The 19,243-nt window shown below is 35.2% G+C and overlaps 1 protein-coding gene across 1 annotated transcript in view; it reads left to right on the top strand.

Annotated features, from left to right (window-relative positions):
• The window catches only part of LOC134529586 (isocitrate dehydrogenase [NAD] subunit gamma, mitochondrial-like), a 68,628-nt gene extending 57,036 nt beyond the window's left edge, over window positions 1-11,592 (top strand). Inside the window, exons 6-9 of the mRNA XM_063363835.1 lie at window positions 3,243-3,376; window positions 3,473-3,704; window positions 4,790-4,976; window positions 8,834-11,592. Of these exons, the coding sequence (XP_063219905.1) occupies window positions 3,243-3,376; window positions 3,473-3,704; window positions 4,790-4,976; window positions 8,834-8,919 (639 nt within the window). The 3' untranslated portion in view covers window positions 8,920-11,592. The remainder of the gene's footprint in view (window positions 1-3,242; window positions 3,377-3,472; window positions 3,705-4,789; window positions 4,977-8,833) is intronic.
• The last annotated feature ends 7,651 nt before the right edge of the window (window positions 11,593-19,243 follow it).

Raw genomic sequence — 19,243 nt, 5'->3', positions numbered from 1 at the left:
TAATAAACCTTAATTTAATAGCTAATTTAATTCATATATTATAATTAAATTACATTACATTTAAAAAAGACATAATTTTAAGAATACAAATAACAACTGTAGTTAAAATATGAAGCTTCATTCTTTTTAATTCAAACACAAGGAAGGTAATATTGTTTGTTCTCTGTCCATAAACATCATGAAATAAAATGGCTAACCTTATCTAGAGTAGAACACTGCATGCTAGCTGTCAGAATGATGCATGCGAAAGTGATAAGCCACTGCTCATAAATAGAATTTCGAAAATGCTGAAAACTCTGATTAAAGCCCCCAAGTTGCCATTGTGAAGAAGCGTAAAATTGAGCTGCCGGGTTGTTATAGTTGGTCAGTTGTAATCCGTAGTATAGGAAATACAGATGAGCCATGCAGGGATTAAAAAGAAATTTAATTCACACAAACCGCAAGAAAATTATAAGTATTTCATAATGGGGGTGAATTTAGGTTGGCTAATAACATGTACTATGTTTGTACTAGCTGTGATGTTCACTTTTGGCCACAGCTATATGTTGTACTTGCATTTATATGGTGTTATTTTATCTACTTAAATTAATTCATACATAAGAAGCCACCAAAAATATTTTTAATATGTTTTAAAACAATGTGCTTTGAAGTTATTTATTAAGTAAATATAATGCGGGTACATTAACTTAGCGGATTTTCCACAATTTTGAATTGTCTGCAGTATCGCTGCCCCTGACAAGCTCAGATAATCTGAACATTATTGTACACTTATGTTTAAATTATATAAAAATAGTGAATAGAACTTACTAACTTTCGCATAGTTTCACTAAGTTTAACTTTGTTATATACCCTGTTTTATTGCATATTTGTTGCACCGTTATTTTAGGACATCAAAATTTGGAGAAAAAAAATTCTTGCATAAACGTTGCATGATGTTTTTAGATTCCGAGTGCTTTGTGTAGGTAGTTTTCCTGTATAAAACAATGTATTTTAAAGTTGAAATCTAATAGTCATTCGGATGTTACCACTTATTTAATTAACAGAAATACGAAGTTGTCTGATGTGTAAATTTTCTTTTAATGACGTCTTAAAACATTATAACTTTTATCTTTTCGTCTTCGTCGCCACTGTGTACCACTCCTAAAAATGTAGCCAGCGCTAGTTGGCATCATTCATGTTTGGTTATGTCGATTCCCATATAGAGCACGCGCACGTAGTCGAATATCGATACAGATAGCTCATCGATTGCATGCAACATCACGCGCTCTGTCTGGTGCCGAGTTAACTATATTTGATAGCCCAAGCTTTCTTGCGGTGTTTACTACGATAGTTATGAGCTCCGTCTCAAGTTCGCGTCACAGTTCCAGTTTTTCTATTTAAAGTTGAACAAAATGTTTTTGTTGCATGACTTATTAATTTAAATTGTTTGGCAAGCTTTTGTATACTCTACTTTATAAATGAACGTACTTTCCTTGAATAGGTTTTGTTTTTATGAATAACTTTACCTAACAAAAAATGCTTTTTTAACGTAATCGTCGCACCCCTACTTTTCAAACTTGATTTTAGTATAAAATGTGCTACGATTATGCGATAAAACACAGTATTTGTTTATATATTATTTATTGCTTATATATTTAATAAATAGTGGTTTTGTTTATTTGACATAACATTCACATATTGTTAATTTATTTTAATGTTGTATCTTTGTAATGTTTGTGTGTATCTATACCGGTCGTGATATTAGCACTAGTGCACTACCTTGCTGTTTAGTGCACACACCTCCTTCAGTCTGCTTGGACTGCCGGCAGAGGTAGTGTTTGTTTACATACTCTGAGAATAAGACTTGGCTTTACTAGAACTGATAGTTCTGTTGTAAAGTTTACTAAACATTTTTCTAATTTTTTTTTATTTGTAGAGCCTACCTCCTTCAGCTCACTGTAATTGCAGGCTGTTTAATTATTTTGTGCATATCTACGAACTCTAGCTTTTGTCTGTCCAGAAGGTGTGCTGTGGATCTTCTCTAAGCCATTTACTTATAGATCTGGTGTTTTATTTCATGTAATGTAGAGTGTGGGAAGAAAGATTAAATGTGTGGAGCTAAAATTGTGTGACATGATTTTGGGTGAAGAAACATGCACAAGTAGAGGCATGTGGGATGCCTCAAGAGGCTATAAGTCTGTGGCAAAAGTATGGAATGTCTAGACACATTCCATCCTGAGCAAGAATCTCCTGCGGAAACTTAATGTACCCTATAACTTTCCATCTAAACACAGGCTTCCACAAATTACTCACTTAACAGAGTTTTTGGAATAGAATGCTGAAAAGATCATGGCTTTGTATTCTATTCAAAAATACTTTTTTTGACTAGTTAAAATAATCTGAAAACAGTAACTGATGATGTGATCCAAACTTTAGACATTAACGCAATCTATAAAATATTAATGAAATTGTTATAGAAAGAGCTCTTCCTCCAGCCACTAAAGTAACTTTTTCTTAGTTTTATAATGAAAGGAACTTTACTGTAATCCGACTTTGAGGGGAATATTGTTTGAAGTCTAATATAATCTAACATTTATTTGTTTTGTCTCTTGTTTTGGTAGCAGAGAAAATTTTAATAAAATAATCTACAACCATGGCAGGCAACAGTAAATGGGAACTGTTTTTCTATGGAAAAAAAGTGGGTGCATTAGTGGCAACGATGTATAAATCAATATTCGTGATAGTCTACCATGTGCACACATTAGTTTAGTAGCATACTTGCTGCATCAATCTATGACAATGCAGATGGGACTCAAGAAGAAAATAAATGCAAATTAATGTGCTGGAATTGTTTGAGATATTGCAGAAGTAGGCATGGTTTTCCTTTATTAATAACCAAAATGGGTGACTAACTATGATGTAAATCATAAATGTAAACAAATTATTTCACTATTTCCCAAATAAGTCTGATTTTCAAAATTTCTACATTTAAACATGCATCTGGGTTCATAGTGCAGGAAGTTTATTTCTTAGCTCACTATGAATTTATTAATTATTAGTAATACATTTAATCATCCTTGATTTAAAAAGAATTTTTACAAAATTTACTTAAACTTGTAAGAGTTGTAATTTTCGTATGTGCTCATGTTACTTGGAATAACATTGAGAGATTGTTTCCTTGGACTTTGTTATAATATTTCCATGAAGTTTTAAATAATTTGTTGGACCATTTAGCGTTTTTTATTCTGTTATATTATTTGCAGAGTGTGACAGGTGTGGTAGAGTCCATGAAAGTGGTTACTCAAGAGAATTCTGAAAGGGTTGCTCGATATGCATTCGAATATGCCAGAAAACATGGACGGAAGAAGGTAACGACCATCCATAAAGCAAATATTATGTGAGTCAAAAAAATGTAATTATTTATTAATTTTGATCTATGGATTAAATTTTGTACCATTGATTTCTTTACATGTACATTTTTTTTTTTTTTCAGGAAGCTTTCTGATGGACTATTTTTGGAAACCTCTCGAGAAATTGCCAAAGAATATCCTGAGATACAGCACAACGATATGATTATTGATAATTGCTGCATGCAGCTTGTATCGCGGCCTCACCAGTTTGATGTAATGATCATGACAAACTTGTATGGTACGATCGTAAGCAACGTTGTTTGTGGTTTGGTGGGCGGTGCAGGTTTGTTGTCGGGCAAGAATTATGGAGACCAGGTTAGTTCTAAGAAACTGCAATTTGCTAGCCATTATCGAAACTACTCAATTCTTAAAATCTCCAAAAACATTTAAAAAAATTAGTGTTGATTTTTCATTCTATTTTCATTTAAAGTTTTACTTGGTAAATTCAAACATGGCAATATATTTGTTGACTATCATGAAACATGTTTTAAATGTTTTCTTTTCATTGAGGTATTTCTGTACTGGTTTCATAATGTAATATTGATGCTTACAGCTTCTTCCATCATCTCTCATACTCCATAACATAATTATAACATTGTTGAACTATTCTGTATACCTGTGAACTATCCTCTTAAACTGATACTTCCTAGTAAGTAATCATATGATGGTCACTTTTAATATCATCCTCTGCAGTCTTTTAGTTGATTTATAAACTTTCTTCATACTGTATTAAGTTGACCTAGTATATGTTGGGCTCATAAGAGATAAAGAGCTTTAGAAAGTGTTTTGTTATTGGAATAATTTTTAACAGTCTATGTTGGTGTCTCGAATCAAATTGTACTCACATTGTGTGTGGCAGATTCTTTAGGGCTTGCTCAACTAAAGATAATGTACGTATTTTCTGACGATTACAACTAAATAACTACACGTGCTGTGTTAATGAATCTATGACATCCGCATGAAATCTTTGCATGCAAGGGTGACAGACGACGCCATGTTTTTCTGCTTACAACTATCGATAAATAATCAATTTTAACCGTAATCATTATGTGACCGATGTTGGCAACAGTAGTTCACCTTCTGTTTTACCAAAAAAATACGAGTTGTGGATGTAAGATATTTTTTGTGTGGGCTAGCTTTAAAGTTCGTTAATTACGTTCAATTTCGAACCAAATACGAACTCTTTGTCAGTATTTCGAACTTAACATTTGTAATGAAATTTTATCCGAACCTAACCCTAAAGTTTGGGTTCGGTTCGAAATTCGAACGTTCGACCCAGCACTATTTTTTACACTTTAGGTACATGACTATGTAGTAAATTACTAAATATCTATTTATGTCAACTGTTGTTAAGTTTGTATGATTTTGTTTTTCTAATGTTTTCTTCTTTAAATTTTTAGTATGCTGTTTTTGAGCCTGGAACTCGAAACACAGGAACAGCTATTGCTGGTAAAAACATTGCCAATCCAATTGCAATGTTGAATGCGTCTGTGGACATGCTAGAACACCTGGGTCATCATTATCATGCAGACTTAATTCTTAAGGCTATTGAAAAGACTGTTAATGAGGATCGTTTGCATACACCAGGTATTTAATGTTTATATTTTTTTCTTAATTTGTAGGGTTAAATGTGTCATGAGGTCACCTTAGTGTACTAGTGTTCTTGTCCCAATTAACTTTACCCTTGTTTTACTTATTTAATTAAAACAATTTGTAGAGTTTTAAAGTATCAAGATTTAAATTTAGTATTTTTGTCAAGGCAAACTTGTTACATAGTCCTGTTCCTGGTGCAAAAACTCCAAAAATTGTAATATAAGTTTAAAATTTTGCTTAATAAAATTATGTTGTTGTTAATTTTGATTAATGACAACTAACATTTGACCTTATAATAATTAAGTAATCTAACTCTAAATTAGCAGTGTATTGCAAAGGGAAAGTGATTATACAAAAAAGTTTATCTTCAGTCCAGAACCAAATATTAAACAGCATTTTAAAAAATATACCCTGCTTTTGTAAATTTTTGAAATAATACTTATTTTGCATTACTAATTTTAAATTAAATTTGTTGAATTATTAATTCTTTAATAATTTTTGAACATGTGAAATCTACCATTTAGGTAGTATTTCCTGGCTGACAATCACCCCTTGATTACATAATCTGCTATTACTCGAAGTATACACTGCATCAAAGCAATTTGAAAAACATAAGTTAGGTACTATTTTGAGTCTATTAAAATTCAATAAAATGTTTTATTTAGTGATTTTTAATATTTTTCCCTAAAAATAAAGTTTTTTGCTTAAAATAGAACTGAAGTTAGTAACTATATATATTTTCTTTATTTACTTATGTGTATAAATGAATCATGTAGTAAAAGAGTTTAGCTTGTTCTTAATCATTGTCAGGATTTAATGTTTGATCATTTTAAGTAGACAATTTGACTTAGAGGATTGGAAAATTAATTAGAGAGAAAAAGGTGCAGTCCAGAGGACATTATGAATTCAGTATTTTGCCTTCTTTAAAATGGAGCATTGGGCATGAAATTTTATGTTTAGGCCTGTGCAGATATTTATACAAATACATAGTAGTTTATTATTTGTCTTCAATTGGGTTTTGAATATTAACACTTCTAAATTACTAAATTTCAATGGGCTATACCTCGTGATTTTGTCAAATACCAGTGTTCACTGTTGAGGTTAATTCATATTGTGTGATATAAATACCTGGCTCATTATTTCCCCCTAATTAGCAAATGGTGTATCTATAATTATTGTATTTGTTTTTGTTTTTGTATTGTCTTTTGGCCCCTGCATGTGTGCGTACTGACTGGTGGATTGCAACTGCTTGCGGGTGTGCTCGTCTTCATGGGTTTTTTTTGTGTGGTGGTGACCACCTTGGCATAGTGCAAACCTGCGGTGCCTGGCCGCATGCAGTGACCATATCTCTTATGTACTTGTCCTTCTGTTTTTGTTTAAGTTTTTTTTGTTGCTGTTTTAGCTTTTTTTTCTGTTGTCACAAACCCAAAATAAAATAAAAAAAATCATAAATAATTTACAGGCACTCGCTCAAACATAATTACTTCATTATTTTTAATTATATGTAAGTAACACCACGGACCAGGCAGACATGAAAATATGAAATATTTGTGCTTTTGTTGAGCACATAAAAAATATATATGTAAAAAGTGTCTCAACTCTCCCCTACTGTAGAAGCACTTCTTAGTCAAATGGTTGCTGGTCATAAACTAAATACAGCATATAGAACTCAAAATATTGACCAAACTATCGAATATGTAGCTTTCATTGTTTGGCTGCTTGCATTCACGTAGTTTAGTAGTATTGAAGCATGAATCTTTAGTGATGATGCCAAGTTTTCAAACAACATATGTTGCGGATGGATAAAATACAAACACTAGTTAGAAAAATAATATATGCAAACATTTGTCATTGTTTTCATGCAGTTGTTGAAACTACTTAATCATTTAAATTGACGTAAGTTCATTTTTAAATGTCAATTTTGCGGTATTCCAAGTTTTTGAAAGTGAATTCTCAGTATTTTATAAAAAGTGAAAAATTCATGTTTTCTCCAAGATATCACCAAAATTTGCTTAAAAATTCACATTGCAAATGTGATAATGGCATGTCCCTACCTATTAGTCAAGAGTGTTTTCATTCTTTTTGTATTTACCCTTTATATGTATTAAGAAGATATAGGAACTAGTGTGTGTAAACGGAACATTTATGGAAAAAATAGTTAGTCATAGTTTGATAGGAATGGTGTTTGCTGGATGATATACCTTATAATTAGAGGCACTGGAAAATCGTTAAAACGATATAGGCGCGAATAACAGCGACAAAATGGTTTACCGACGAATAAACGCTACAATCCCGTTTTTAGAAGTAATTATTAAAATTTCAAGTAATTTTAAAATTTCCAGTAAATTTTAGGTTTACCTAATATTTTTAAATAAAACATTTCTTATTATTAACGGCCTAACCTCACACAATTAAGAACATTCTTTATTTTATTCATCTTCTTACCGCGTTTGAAGATTACCTAATAAACGGTGACGATGGCGAGCCATATAAACAATCAACACTATCTATGAATCTTGTAAATAACACGAAACACAATTTAAATACGCATAGGCTCGCGCAGAAACTTGGTTAACGGCAAAAGTAATGTACGACCCAAACAAATGTAAAGGATTAAAGAGACGTTTATTTACGTGCATGAATATTTTCACGGGTAAGAAAGTGAAGAAAACATTCATAGACAAAAGGTGAAAACATTGAAGCTGCCATGTTTGCCAAAGCGTGCGTGTGTGCGTGATATTAACACAAGCAATCAAATTATTTACTGTTAAATGACAACAACTAAAAGATAAAAATGCTTTAATTTAAGTTTACAATACACGCAGCTTATATTTGGCAACTACAAAAAAAAAAAATACGAAAATCTACTTCAGTAAAATTCGTTAGCACTTTAACGGGAAAAAAAAATGGCAGCAATGTAGCTCTCTGCTTTTGTCGCTCATTTGTTGAACGTACCTAGTGTTTTCCTAATTTCCTAACCCGAAAAACTAACGGTAATCTGTGAAACTAAAATATTGCGCTGCTATTCACAATAAAATTATGGTTATTAAAGTTGGTTTTCTGTATCGCGTTTGCGTGCAATGCAGTTAGAACTATAAAATATTTTTACTATTATTATTATTATTTTTACCATTTTGGGACGGACAAAATATGTTACCGTGCATTCACGTGCAGTGTGCAGAGCAATACAAGTCGCACCATTTCTATGTTAGTGACACTAACATACTTATGTGCAAAGCTTGCAACATCTGCATAAACTGGGAGAATTAAAATTAAAGCTATATAAATGCTATATGGCAAAATATAAATGCTACGAACAGCCATTATAAAAGCTATTTTCCAGTGCCTCTACTTATAATATGATTTCTTTGTTGCCACCATCCTCCTCCCATCATAACTCAAAATAACACCCTTGCTTTTTTTATCGTACCATCTTAAATGTAGCTTACAAGTTCTGGAATATAGACAAAGATAAAGTACTTAGCAATGCTATCATACCCTGCAAATGTTTCCTGCAACAATTGAAATCACATTTGAGCCTACATTTTGCCGATAAAAATTTGCTATGGTAGTAATTGTAATGTTTATTATTTCTGGCTTGCATACAGAGAAAGTAATTGATAGAAGTCCCCTATCTTTCATCCACTCATGAGGATATTTTGACAATATTACTCTTTAGTTGCTAATGAACAATGATAAAACTTTGCAGACACAAACACTTAACACATGTAGTGCTTAAACCTGTGGGCCTCCTATCTGTGTACATGTTAATGATTTGTGTGTCAACGAGCATTTTTTATTAAAATCATAGTTAACCAGTTTAAAGAGGCTGTTTTCTATTTTCTTTGCAGACTTGGGAGGACAGGCAACAAGTGTTGATGTTGTACAGAATGTTGTAAAACATCTTCAACAACTATCCCAGAGTTCTATTTGGTAATGTGTTAATTATTGAATGAAGAATTTGTATAGAATTCTACTGTATTTTCCTTCATAATTGAATTATTTATTTAACCAAGCCTAGTTGTTTAATTTTTGTGAGAAAATATTTCATAAATATAATTTATAGTCTAGCAACATATAGTGACACCGATGTTATTGTGTACTTCCTCTAGTTATCAATTTTCAACTGTAAATATTTAAGGATTGTAGGAGTTGCCCTGCAGATTAACATAATTTTTATTGTAGCTTAATGTATGTAAATTATAAACCAGGTTGGCAATGAAGTTTAATTATGTAATCATGAAAGCCTTTAAATCAAGGAATATGTATAGTTATTATTTTTATTATGAAGTAAGTATTAAATTTATTTATGTGTTTGTATTAGAGCTGGACCGATCAGAGTTTGCAGATCATGTAGATACCGATCGCTTGCTGCGGATCTGGCTGCTAACCGTTCATCCTTTCAAAAAACATTAAAACACCATGGAGCATGTTGGTTTGTTGCTTCTTTTTTTTTATTTAATAAATTGAGCCATGCAAACCAATATTTGAACAGACTAAGTTGGCAATAGTGATTAAAAAAATAAAATTGGAACAATATTAAAAGTTTTAAATTAACTATTTGTTTTACTATATTGTTTGTTGCTATTGACACACAAACACAGCAGTGAATATTTCACTTGAATTCAAGATATTCAAATAAATAAAATTTTCACGCAAATTTACTGAAGGAAGCATTATAATAATTTACACCAAAATGTCATTGAAAATTGTTTTATAAACAGCATAATTATTTGAAATATCAGCAGCTTATAGTATTTTTTTACAGTTGATGCATGAAATAATGGTAAATGTTCATGTTAAATTAAGTTTACAATTGTGTGGTTGAATTTGTGCTTAAATAACTAGTCTGTGTAGATTTTTAAGAAATATAACATTACGAGTGAGTAAAAATTGTTTAATTAAAATATCTCAGCAGTGCATTTGAAGTACATTAACTGTATCATTATGCTATGTCTGCCGGCCGCCAGGTCAGCACCAGGAAGTGACGTGGCTGGATTGCTGGAGGGAAAATCTAAAAATAAACCAGTCATGGTTAGTGTATGTGCATTCTGTGAGTGTGTGTGGCCAAGGAGCAGTGTTGCAGTGATGATGGTTCCCTCTCCCTCTCATCACTGTAAATATCTGTGGTGGACTGTCACTGGTACAATCTTCATGTGTCTAGTTAAACATGTTTTTATAACACAATATTGCCCAAACATTATTGTTTTTGCGTGAGATTTCCCATGCTTTCAACTGTAGAATTCCATGATAAAACTGTAGCCATAGTTGGGGGGGATTTTGAAGTAGGGCTCTTGTATTCCTCCTTCCAGCCGCCCCCCTCCCCCCCTCCCCCGTCATCCTTCCTGAGTTTAGTAATGTGTGTAGTTGTTGTAGTAGCAATAGACAAAAGTAGCTTGCCGCCTTTCCTCTCTTCGAGAAAGGGACATGTAAAAATAAAAAATAAAAATATGTAAATGGGAAGGGAAACATGGGTATAAAAATAGTATTCTTTTCCTTTTTAGGTGGTGTGGTAAGAGAATGGGCCATATACAAGGAAGGGGGAGGGAAGTAAGCATAGGACTACCACCTGATCCCAATCTCAGTACTAAAGTAGGTCAGAAAGTAGCCAAAAAAGGACCAAAGCTAACACCCATGTCTGCCGTATTTCTTATTTGCCAATAAGCTGAGATGAGGATTACAAAGATTTCAATTGTATCTATCTATATAACTACTGAAGACAAATATATGGTGCGATCCATATTCAAGGACAAACCTGATGGTGAAAATGGTACAGTTATTGGTCCAAAACTATAGATTCGACCCATACGCGGGGGCGACCCTTCTGCGGGTGAATGCGGTGTCTGATCAGTGTGAAATATGAGTGAGCATGATTCTGATCACGACAAACGGTAAAATAACAATATCAGCTGATTAATCTATTGGAAATTGGTATCGGCCCAGCTCTAGTGTATATTATGTGCTCATAAATTTGACAAAAGTATTTTAAAGTATCAATTTTGGTTTTCAATTAAATACTCTGCTGTAAATTATTCACTGTGATGAACCTACGTATTAATTGTTTTATATTTTAAATAAATGTAACTAAAGAATCATATAGAGTATGTATAAAAACTATGGCAGATGCTTGCGACTGTATGAAATATGTATGAAGACAACTTCATTAACAAATATATGGCAGATTCAGCATCATCTTCTGAAGTCTTCCTATGGCAGACATAGTTAGCGTGTGCCCAGATGCAGGATGTGGTACACTGCCAAAGGTGTGCGAGATGCTTCAAGAAATGTTACAAATGTACAATATACAGAATGATTTGTACCCTCACTAAGACATTGTGGTTGGCAGGAACATGTAGAGTCCACGATGCAATAACAGTGTGTTAGCCACCACTATCCAGAAGAGTGATGATCTCTCTGGAGTGAACCATTACATCATTAGGGCCTTGTTGCTGTTGTGCGATGTATCATGACTTGCTTGATTAGATCCAGTAGATCGCCTTGCAGCAAAGTTTTGACTGCATCACAGAAGTCCTTAAGCATCCTAAAAATGTCAAAACTTTTCTGTATTTTTCTGTTTTAGGCTATTAAATGATTGTTTTATATCAATAAATTCTGATGTTTGTTTATTTGAAAATATACTTGTAAAAATTATACTCATTAAAGAGTAAAGACCCTAATTTTTTTTCTTTTGAGGTATCAAAACAAATTTTTACAAAATGCAGAAAGTATAAAAGTGGGATAATTTATAGTGCACTGTTGTTATTATTTTTCAATAAATTAGAAAATCAATAGGTGTAAATAATACAGTTAATTGTGTGTGTGTGTGTGTTTTTTTTTTTTTAAGTAAGTTGAAAATTACATGATTTTACATATTTTAAAATGACATAAAAGTCACTAAACTTTTACTTTTTCAATCCAGGAGACAACCTGTGCGAGTAACAACACAAACCATCCCACTAACACACACTGTACCTACAATCACACACTAGATATACACCAAGAAATGATGTTCCCAGAACTACATTATTATCTGAAGATGTCTCATTCACCCACTTAATTCTAGTGATGGTTGCCATTATCTGTCCAGAGAACGTGTTCTAGGAAACATGCATTGTGCTCCGAGGATGTGTCAAAGATACAGAGTAGCGTATTGGCATAGAGTACACCCGCTGCCCTGGCTATGCCTTCAAGGATAGTGTCAGGGTGGCTTTCAGTAGGAAGTAATTTGTTCTTGTTCTTCCATACCGACAATCTTAGCACTTTGCGGTCATCTTTTGCTGTTCTGGCACTTGGCCAAAACACTCGTCAATATGTTGGAAAGTCTTTCTGTTCAAGTTTTGTGGTTGCACTGTTGTTTCCACGTACATAAAATCTCAACTGTATGCTATTACTGATAGTGTGTCCATGAATTGGGATCTTGGTCTAATTTTCTGCAGAATGTGATCCACATTTCACTGCACATGCACACTTTACTTGCAACACATCCAATTTATAAACACATTTTCCTTGCATCTAAAGCCTGATAGCTGCATTTTTTTTTAAACAGCCATGTATAGAAAACCATAGAAATATTTGATGCACTTAGATTAATTTAGAAATAGATAAATGTTCATAAATAAATGTTCTTCTAATTGGTATTGTAAGTAGTTAAGTCTTAAGTTGTATATTTATTGACTGTAGTCAATAGAAACTTTTGAAAAAATAAATTTTTTTCAGTGTAATTGATTTAAATAAAATAATTAAAAAATTTTATACAAAAAAGTTATGCAGTATTTTCCAGCACTCATAGTAGGACTCTTATGCAAGTTTGAAGAGTTTGAAGTGGTTACTACTCTTATGACGAGTTGTTTTGTGTGATGATACTTCTGTTACCTGGAACCTGAATATAATAATAGGAGGGGGAAGAGCTGCTTTTAGAATGGCTTAACACACTTTAGCTTATTTTTTACCTCTTGTGTGTGTCCATATTTACAGCCACATCTATTTGTATTACTCCATGGTGACTTTTTTACATGTGAGCCCATAAAAATTTTAGTTGCAGCAATGCAGTGGTCTCCCTTTTTCTTGCAAGGAGCCCAGAGATTTAAATTCAGCACACCTCTCTTGCAACACATCACAATATTAGACTATCGTGACATTCAAAATAATAATATATATTCATCATTATGGCTCAAATTATGACTGAAACGAAACACTTGTATCAAAATCAGGCAGCAATTGTTTTGGTAAAATATGCTTTATTTTGGTTGAACTGAATTTTTCGCTTTGGTAAACATGGTGGATGTGTTGTGAGCCAAGGTTTTTTTTTTTTTGGGGGGGGGGGGGGGGTTTCTGCTGTTTCCCGTACTCATTCATTCCATCAGTTCTCCATTCTCATTTTGTAGTTTCTAATGTAATGATATGAATGGGGATGAGACGTAAATCTTAAATCATTCATTCCAGCACGAGCGTGGAGTGCAGATGGTTTGGGACCTAACCCACAACCTCTCAAATTAAAGCTAGACGTGCTCAGTAGTACTCGCTGTGTACAGGGGCGCAACAACATGGGGGGGGAAGGGTATTTTGCCCCCCCCTCTGAAACCTTGAAGTGTGGGCAAACGGGGGCAAAGAAAGTGCTGTGTAATCAATTTTTAGATAATAAAACTGCTTAAATAGCACCATTTTCCACCTTGAAATACAAATTTTCCCGGGGGAGGACCCCCGGACCCCCCACTTCAATAGGGGGGATCGATGATTCTTTATAAAAAAAGTATATTGGGCCCCTCCCCCCCCCCCCTTTGTAAATTTAGTTGTTGCGCCCCTGGCTGTGTAGGGTTACACATGCCTTCAAGCATAAATGATGAGACATTGCTGCAAAATGGACATTCACTAGAAGTATACAAAATTAAATTATGAACTGTTGAATGCCGTAGTTTTGTGTCTAAATGTGATTAAACTGCTTCAACAGTGATCGAAAATATGCAATAATTTAGTGTTTTCAGTTAAGTCATTGTTTTGAGTTGTTCCTTAAAACACTAGTGTCTATAAATGTTTTTAATTTCTTTTATCTCTCAGATTGCACTATTGTGTTTTATCGCATAATCATCACATATTTTATACTAAAATCAAGTTTGAAACTAGGGTTACAATATTTATGTGAAAAAAGCATTTTTGTGGAGGTAAAGTCATTCGTAAAAACAAAATCTATTCATGGAAAGTATGTTTATTTAAAAAGTAGAGTGTACAAAAGCACGCCAAACAGTTTAAATTAATAAGTCATGCAACAAAAACATATTATTTGCAAATTTAAATAGAAAACCGAAAACTGTGACCTGAACGTGAGCTAGGATAAATGCATAACTATCATCATAGTTCACACTAACCACTAAAGAGTGCGGGCTATCAAATGTAGTTTACTCGGTACTAGAATGAGCGCGTGTTGCAGTGAGCGGTCTATATTGATATTTGACTGTGCGCACACACACTATATGGGCATCAATGTAGCACTGGCTACATTTGTATGAGTGATACACAGCAGTGATGAAGACAAACGGGTAAAGGTTATAATGTTGGAAAACATCTTCAAAAGAAAATTTACACATCATTCAACTTTGTATTTCTGTTAATTAAATAAGTAAGCTTTAATATTCAAACAAAAATTAGATTTTAACTATAAAATACTTTTTTACTGGAAAAGAAGTTTGTGGGCAACATCTTACATCGAAAAAAATTACATGTATCTTATTGAGAATTGTAACCCTTCTTCCTCCTAACTTGGAAGAGGGGTTGCGTCCCCGACTCACTCTGGGCGCGAAGGGAAATTCCAAAAATTATGAAAAGATATGAAAGGCTACACAATAAAAAATTCCCCATACCAATGCCCAGGGGTCAGGCCAAAAAAACTTTAAAGCAGACAAAGCAGAGCAAACAATATTCCAAATAAAGGCAAGACTTTGGGTAATTACTATTAAAAAAAGATATTTTTCAAAAATTAGCATTTACTATATATAACAATACACGTTTGGTTACAAAAAAGGTGATAATAATGGCAGTCTCTTAACCCATTCTCAAAAATAATCATTACAGATTAAATATTATAAAAATATAAATAACGATGACAACATATATATACATATATATATATATAATATGTATATAAATATTAACAACGGCCTTACTAATAATTAAATGATCACAACGAAGGTCGCTAGGTGTGGCCACAAAAAAAGTTAAATGCAAGATGGCCTACCTTAATACCAATTATAAAAAATATATATATATAAAATTCTATATAAAATTGTACATAAAATGTTCTAATACAAAACATTAATTAAACGTATTTCTCAGTTCTCATTAATTGTTCTCTTCCTTGAAATAATTTGTCACTACAAGCTTGCCATTATGTTAACATTCTAGACGTCCGCCGGCTCGCTGACCTTAGAGAGTCTAATGCCTCGCCGACATGCTGTTACATAAAAATGAATAAATTACGCACTAACATCAGTCCGTGCGTGCGGCAAAACTCCCTCGCATACACTCTATAATACTGCAGAAAGTCATTAGAATTAGTAAAGTCCAATTGAAAATACGCTGATTATGCCAATGTCTCAAAACGTTGCTACAATTTCCTAAACGCCGTATTATTTTAAAAATAAACTTTTGTGTCCCACAAAACGGGCAAACGGGCGACCGTTAACAAAAACACGTCATCACATCACCAATGTGTGACATTAAAAACATGGGCCTCTTCTCACAAAAAGGGGGCAAAAGTTCCGCCCAAACTAGAAAAGTTCAGCATGGGCATAAAATCAAATTACGATCTTCGCAACAGTTAGTTTATCACCACGAGGGAAAAATTCAATGCGGCCGCCTCTTTTTACCTTGTTCAAAGTGTGCATCGTCGGGCAATCCCTTGCCCTGTCGTCCTGCGTGGTGTCTCCATGCTGACCCTGCCCATAACCGCCCGCTGCCGCCCGGCTCTTCAGTCCGCGCCGTCACATGCTGTCCTCTCACCACTAGTCCCGCCAATCGTCCTCGCTTCCAGCTGATACCTCCCACTCCCGGCCGGCCGCATCGGTGACGTCATCGCCAAACCGCCGGGAGCGCACCAAGTGGAACTCATGCGAAACACAATCGATATCACGTAACTACCAATCCATAGTTACAAAATAAAGCGCTTAGCTTAGAATAAAATATTAACAGTCACAACCATTATTTAAAGAGATGAATTAACATCAAATAAAAATGAAAACGTAAAAATACGTAAAATAAAATTATATAAAACTAAAAGCCAGTAACCTCAATAAAGCAAAATTAAATTACAAGGTTAAATGTGGCCCTGACGGCCACAGAATATGGCATGACTGAAACTTTTTACCATATTATACAGGAAAACGTATTATGCAAGTGCATCTTAAACATGTATTGTAATTACTGTATTTTCCTATTATAACCACCAAACTGCCTGTCTGCAACTTGGAAACTAATTGCTGTTGCACGGTGCTTTAACATGTACCTACACAAAGCGCTCAGACTCTGCAGCGGAACCAAAAACGTCATGCAACGTTTATGCTGTCGACGTTAGGGCCGTTCCCGTGGTTCGGAGTCGCTGCCCAGCTGCTCCGGTAGAGAGGGTACGTGCCACGTGGCAAGGGAACTACCCTAACTCGGGTGAAATAAAAGAGTTTATGACGTTAAGTTGTGTTTACTGCACACGTCACACACTGTACATGGGCTGTCACGGCCCCCATCTGTGACAGTCCATCAGGGCGAGGCCCGGCTCCACGCACTTTGAGCGCGACACGACACTACCAGTGACCTGACTGGCGGTGACACGACAGTGACGTGACTGGCGGTGACATGAAGGTGACGTGACTAACAGTGGCGTGACTGACGGTGACGTGACTGGCAGTGATGCGAATGATGATGACACGAAAGACTGATGTAACTGCCGACGCGAACGTTGGTGACGTGACTGATGGTGACGTGACTGTCAGTGATGCGAATGACGATGACACGAAAGACTGTGACGTAACTGCCAACGTGAACGACGGTGATGTGGCTGATGGTGATGTGACTGACAACGCGAATGACGGTGACGTGACAACGGTGACACGACTGACAGTGTCCGTTCGACTCTCACTCACAACTTCGCGACCGCACTCTGTCATCCCACTCAGGCGACTAACTCGACCCACGCTCCGCGACGTCTCAGCGGCCTCCCCCCTCTTCCCTTCGTGCGCGAGTGCGTGGAGCCCACATGGTCACAGGCGGGGAGACGCTGCTCAGTCGCCCGGGAAACACAACTACAGGTACACAACACAAATAGATATTTACACACTCACATAATTACATAAATAAAACCCTTATGAAAGGCACATTACTCTTATGGTGGTGCCTCTGCAGGGCGTTCCCCTCTCGGCCAAGGCCATTTGTTACACTTTTGCACACGGGCGCCGGTGCACACGCAAGCCTGAAGCAGCAACAGGCAATAATGGCCTCAGCGAGCCGGAGGAGCACTTTGGACGACGTCAATGCAATAATTTGTTTTTCCAAATTTTGACGCCTGAAAATAACGGTGCAACGATTATGCGATAAAACATTGTATATTTAAACAAGCCATACAATAATGGATATAACTATTAAATGAACATTGTTATTTGTATTTATTTATATTGATAACACTAAAGAATGTTTTGAGTGTTGGTGGCTAGAAAGACACACTAACTAAATGTAAATCATTAAACGGTAGATTTCTATATTACAAAATAATGAGTAAGGAAATGCCAAATAATCACTTCTAGTATTTTAACAGTGGATCCCAGAAGAAAATTGTATGTGGAAAATTTTTTTATGTAGAATTTTATATGAAGTTGATGTCGAAGTCGAAGGGCCTTACATGTCCTGCACGTGCATGTCAGTAGTGTGCGCCGGGGTGCCACTATGATTACTGGGCACTATTTCGTAACTCTGGTAACTATAATTCATTGACCTAAAACCTTTTTCTTATCGCTTCCCAAGCCCCCCTCCCCCCACCCGGTTCATTTTTATGGTAGGTACAGGGCATAACCCGGCTGTCTAACTTCGCCTTGCTGCATGACCATTATGCCACACGATTAATCGTTTATTGGCACTGGCCGACTCCAACACCAAGACATTCATAAAGTCAGTAACGTAGATTAATGGCTCTAGCAGTTGAGCCTGATCTGCAGTTAAACTTTTGAGCAACAATTAGCATTTAATGTAGCATCACTACTCTTGCTATAGAGTCCAGTTCACATTTAATTAATTAATTTACGAGATTGGCTGCCTCCAATCAAAACTACCCTATCTTAACAAGACTGCCTCTAGGACTAATCTATTGTTTTGTCACTGATGGAACAAGCAAAGTGTTTCAAGAGTAATTGTAATTTTTTCAGCATGAGCTACCTGCATGTAACATAGAAATGTATACTTAGTCACATCTTTTCGTTAAACATTTTACAGTTATGTACCTGTTTACACTCAATTACTCTAGCTAGGAATCAGCACACAATGCTGACTAGGGAGTGTGAAGTAGTGTATTAGTTATTCAATCCTAAGTTTTAGCCTGTGAGCTTAGTGCACACATCATCATTGGTTAGACACACGAGTTAGCCTGATGCCCTCCCAGACAGTATCTTTCAATTCACGCCAGCATCCACTATACCCAATCCCAGGTTCAGCCATGAAACTGCTGGTGATGGCAGTGCAATTAAAAGCAGTCTTACAAAAATCAATGCATTACTAATTGTGTAGTGATAGGAATGACCACTGAGGTAGCATAGCGTCCCTGTTATAGCCGGTGGTATTTCTGTCGGGCCAACACCTTCTGCATGCCGGCCACATGGCGAAGTCATGCCACGAGTAAGTGTCTGTGCTCTACTTGTGGACTAACTCACAGGCCTACAAAGTAAGTTGGCATACTCAGTAATAACAACAGCATCAACTAGACAGAAGGCAGCAGGATGTCAAAACTACATGTGATTGCTGAAGAACATGTGTAATTTAAATTTTAAAATTGCAAAATGAGTGTCATTCCAACCTACAAAATTTATATGTTAGTGAGAAATAGCTTGTAAATTAACTGCCAGAACTTGTGGAGAGAGTGTGTGTGTGTGTGTGTCTATATATATGGTGGTCTCGTACCTCTCATGAGGTCTGAAGCCTGGTCGCCAACTTTCTACCAATAGTCACCCTTGGCTGCGGAATGCACCTGCTGGCCTATGGCCATGGTTCAGAATAAGCAACCCTCTGACTTGAAC

This window comes from Bacillus rossius, chromosome 2 (genome assembly GCF_032445375.1).
Source record: "Bacillus rossius redtenbacheri isolate Brsri chromosome 2, Brsri_v3, whole genome shotgun sequence".
NCBI lineage: Eukaryota > Metazoa > Arthropoda > Insecta > Phasmatodea > Bacillidae > Bacillus > Bacillus rossius.
Note: the sequence above shows the minus strand (reverse complement) of the source record. Positions and strands in the feature narration are given on the sequence as shown.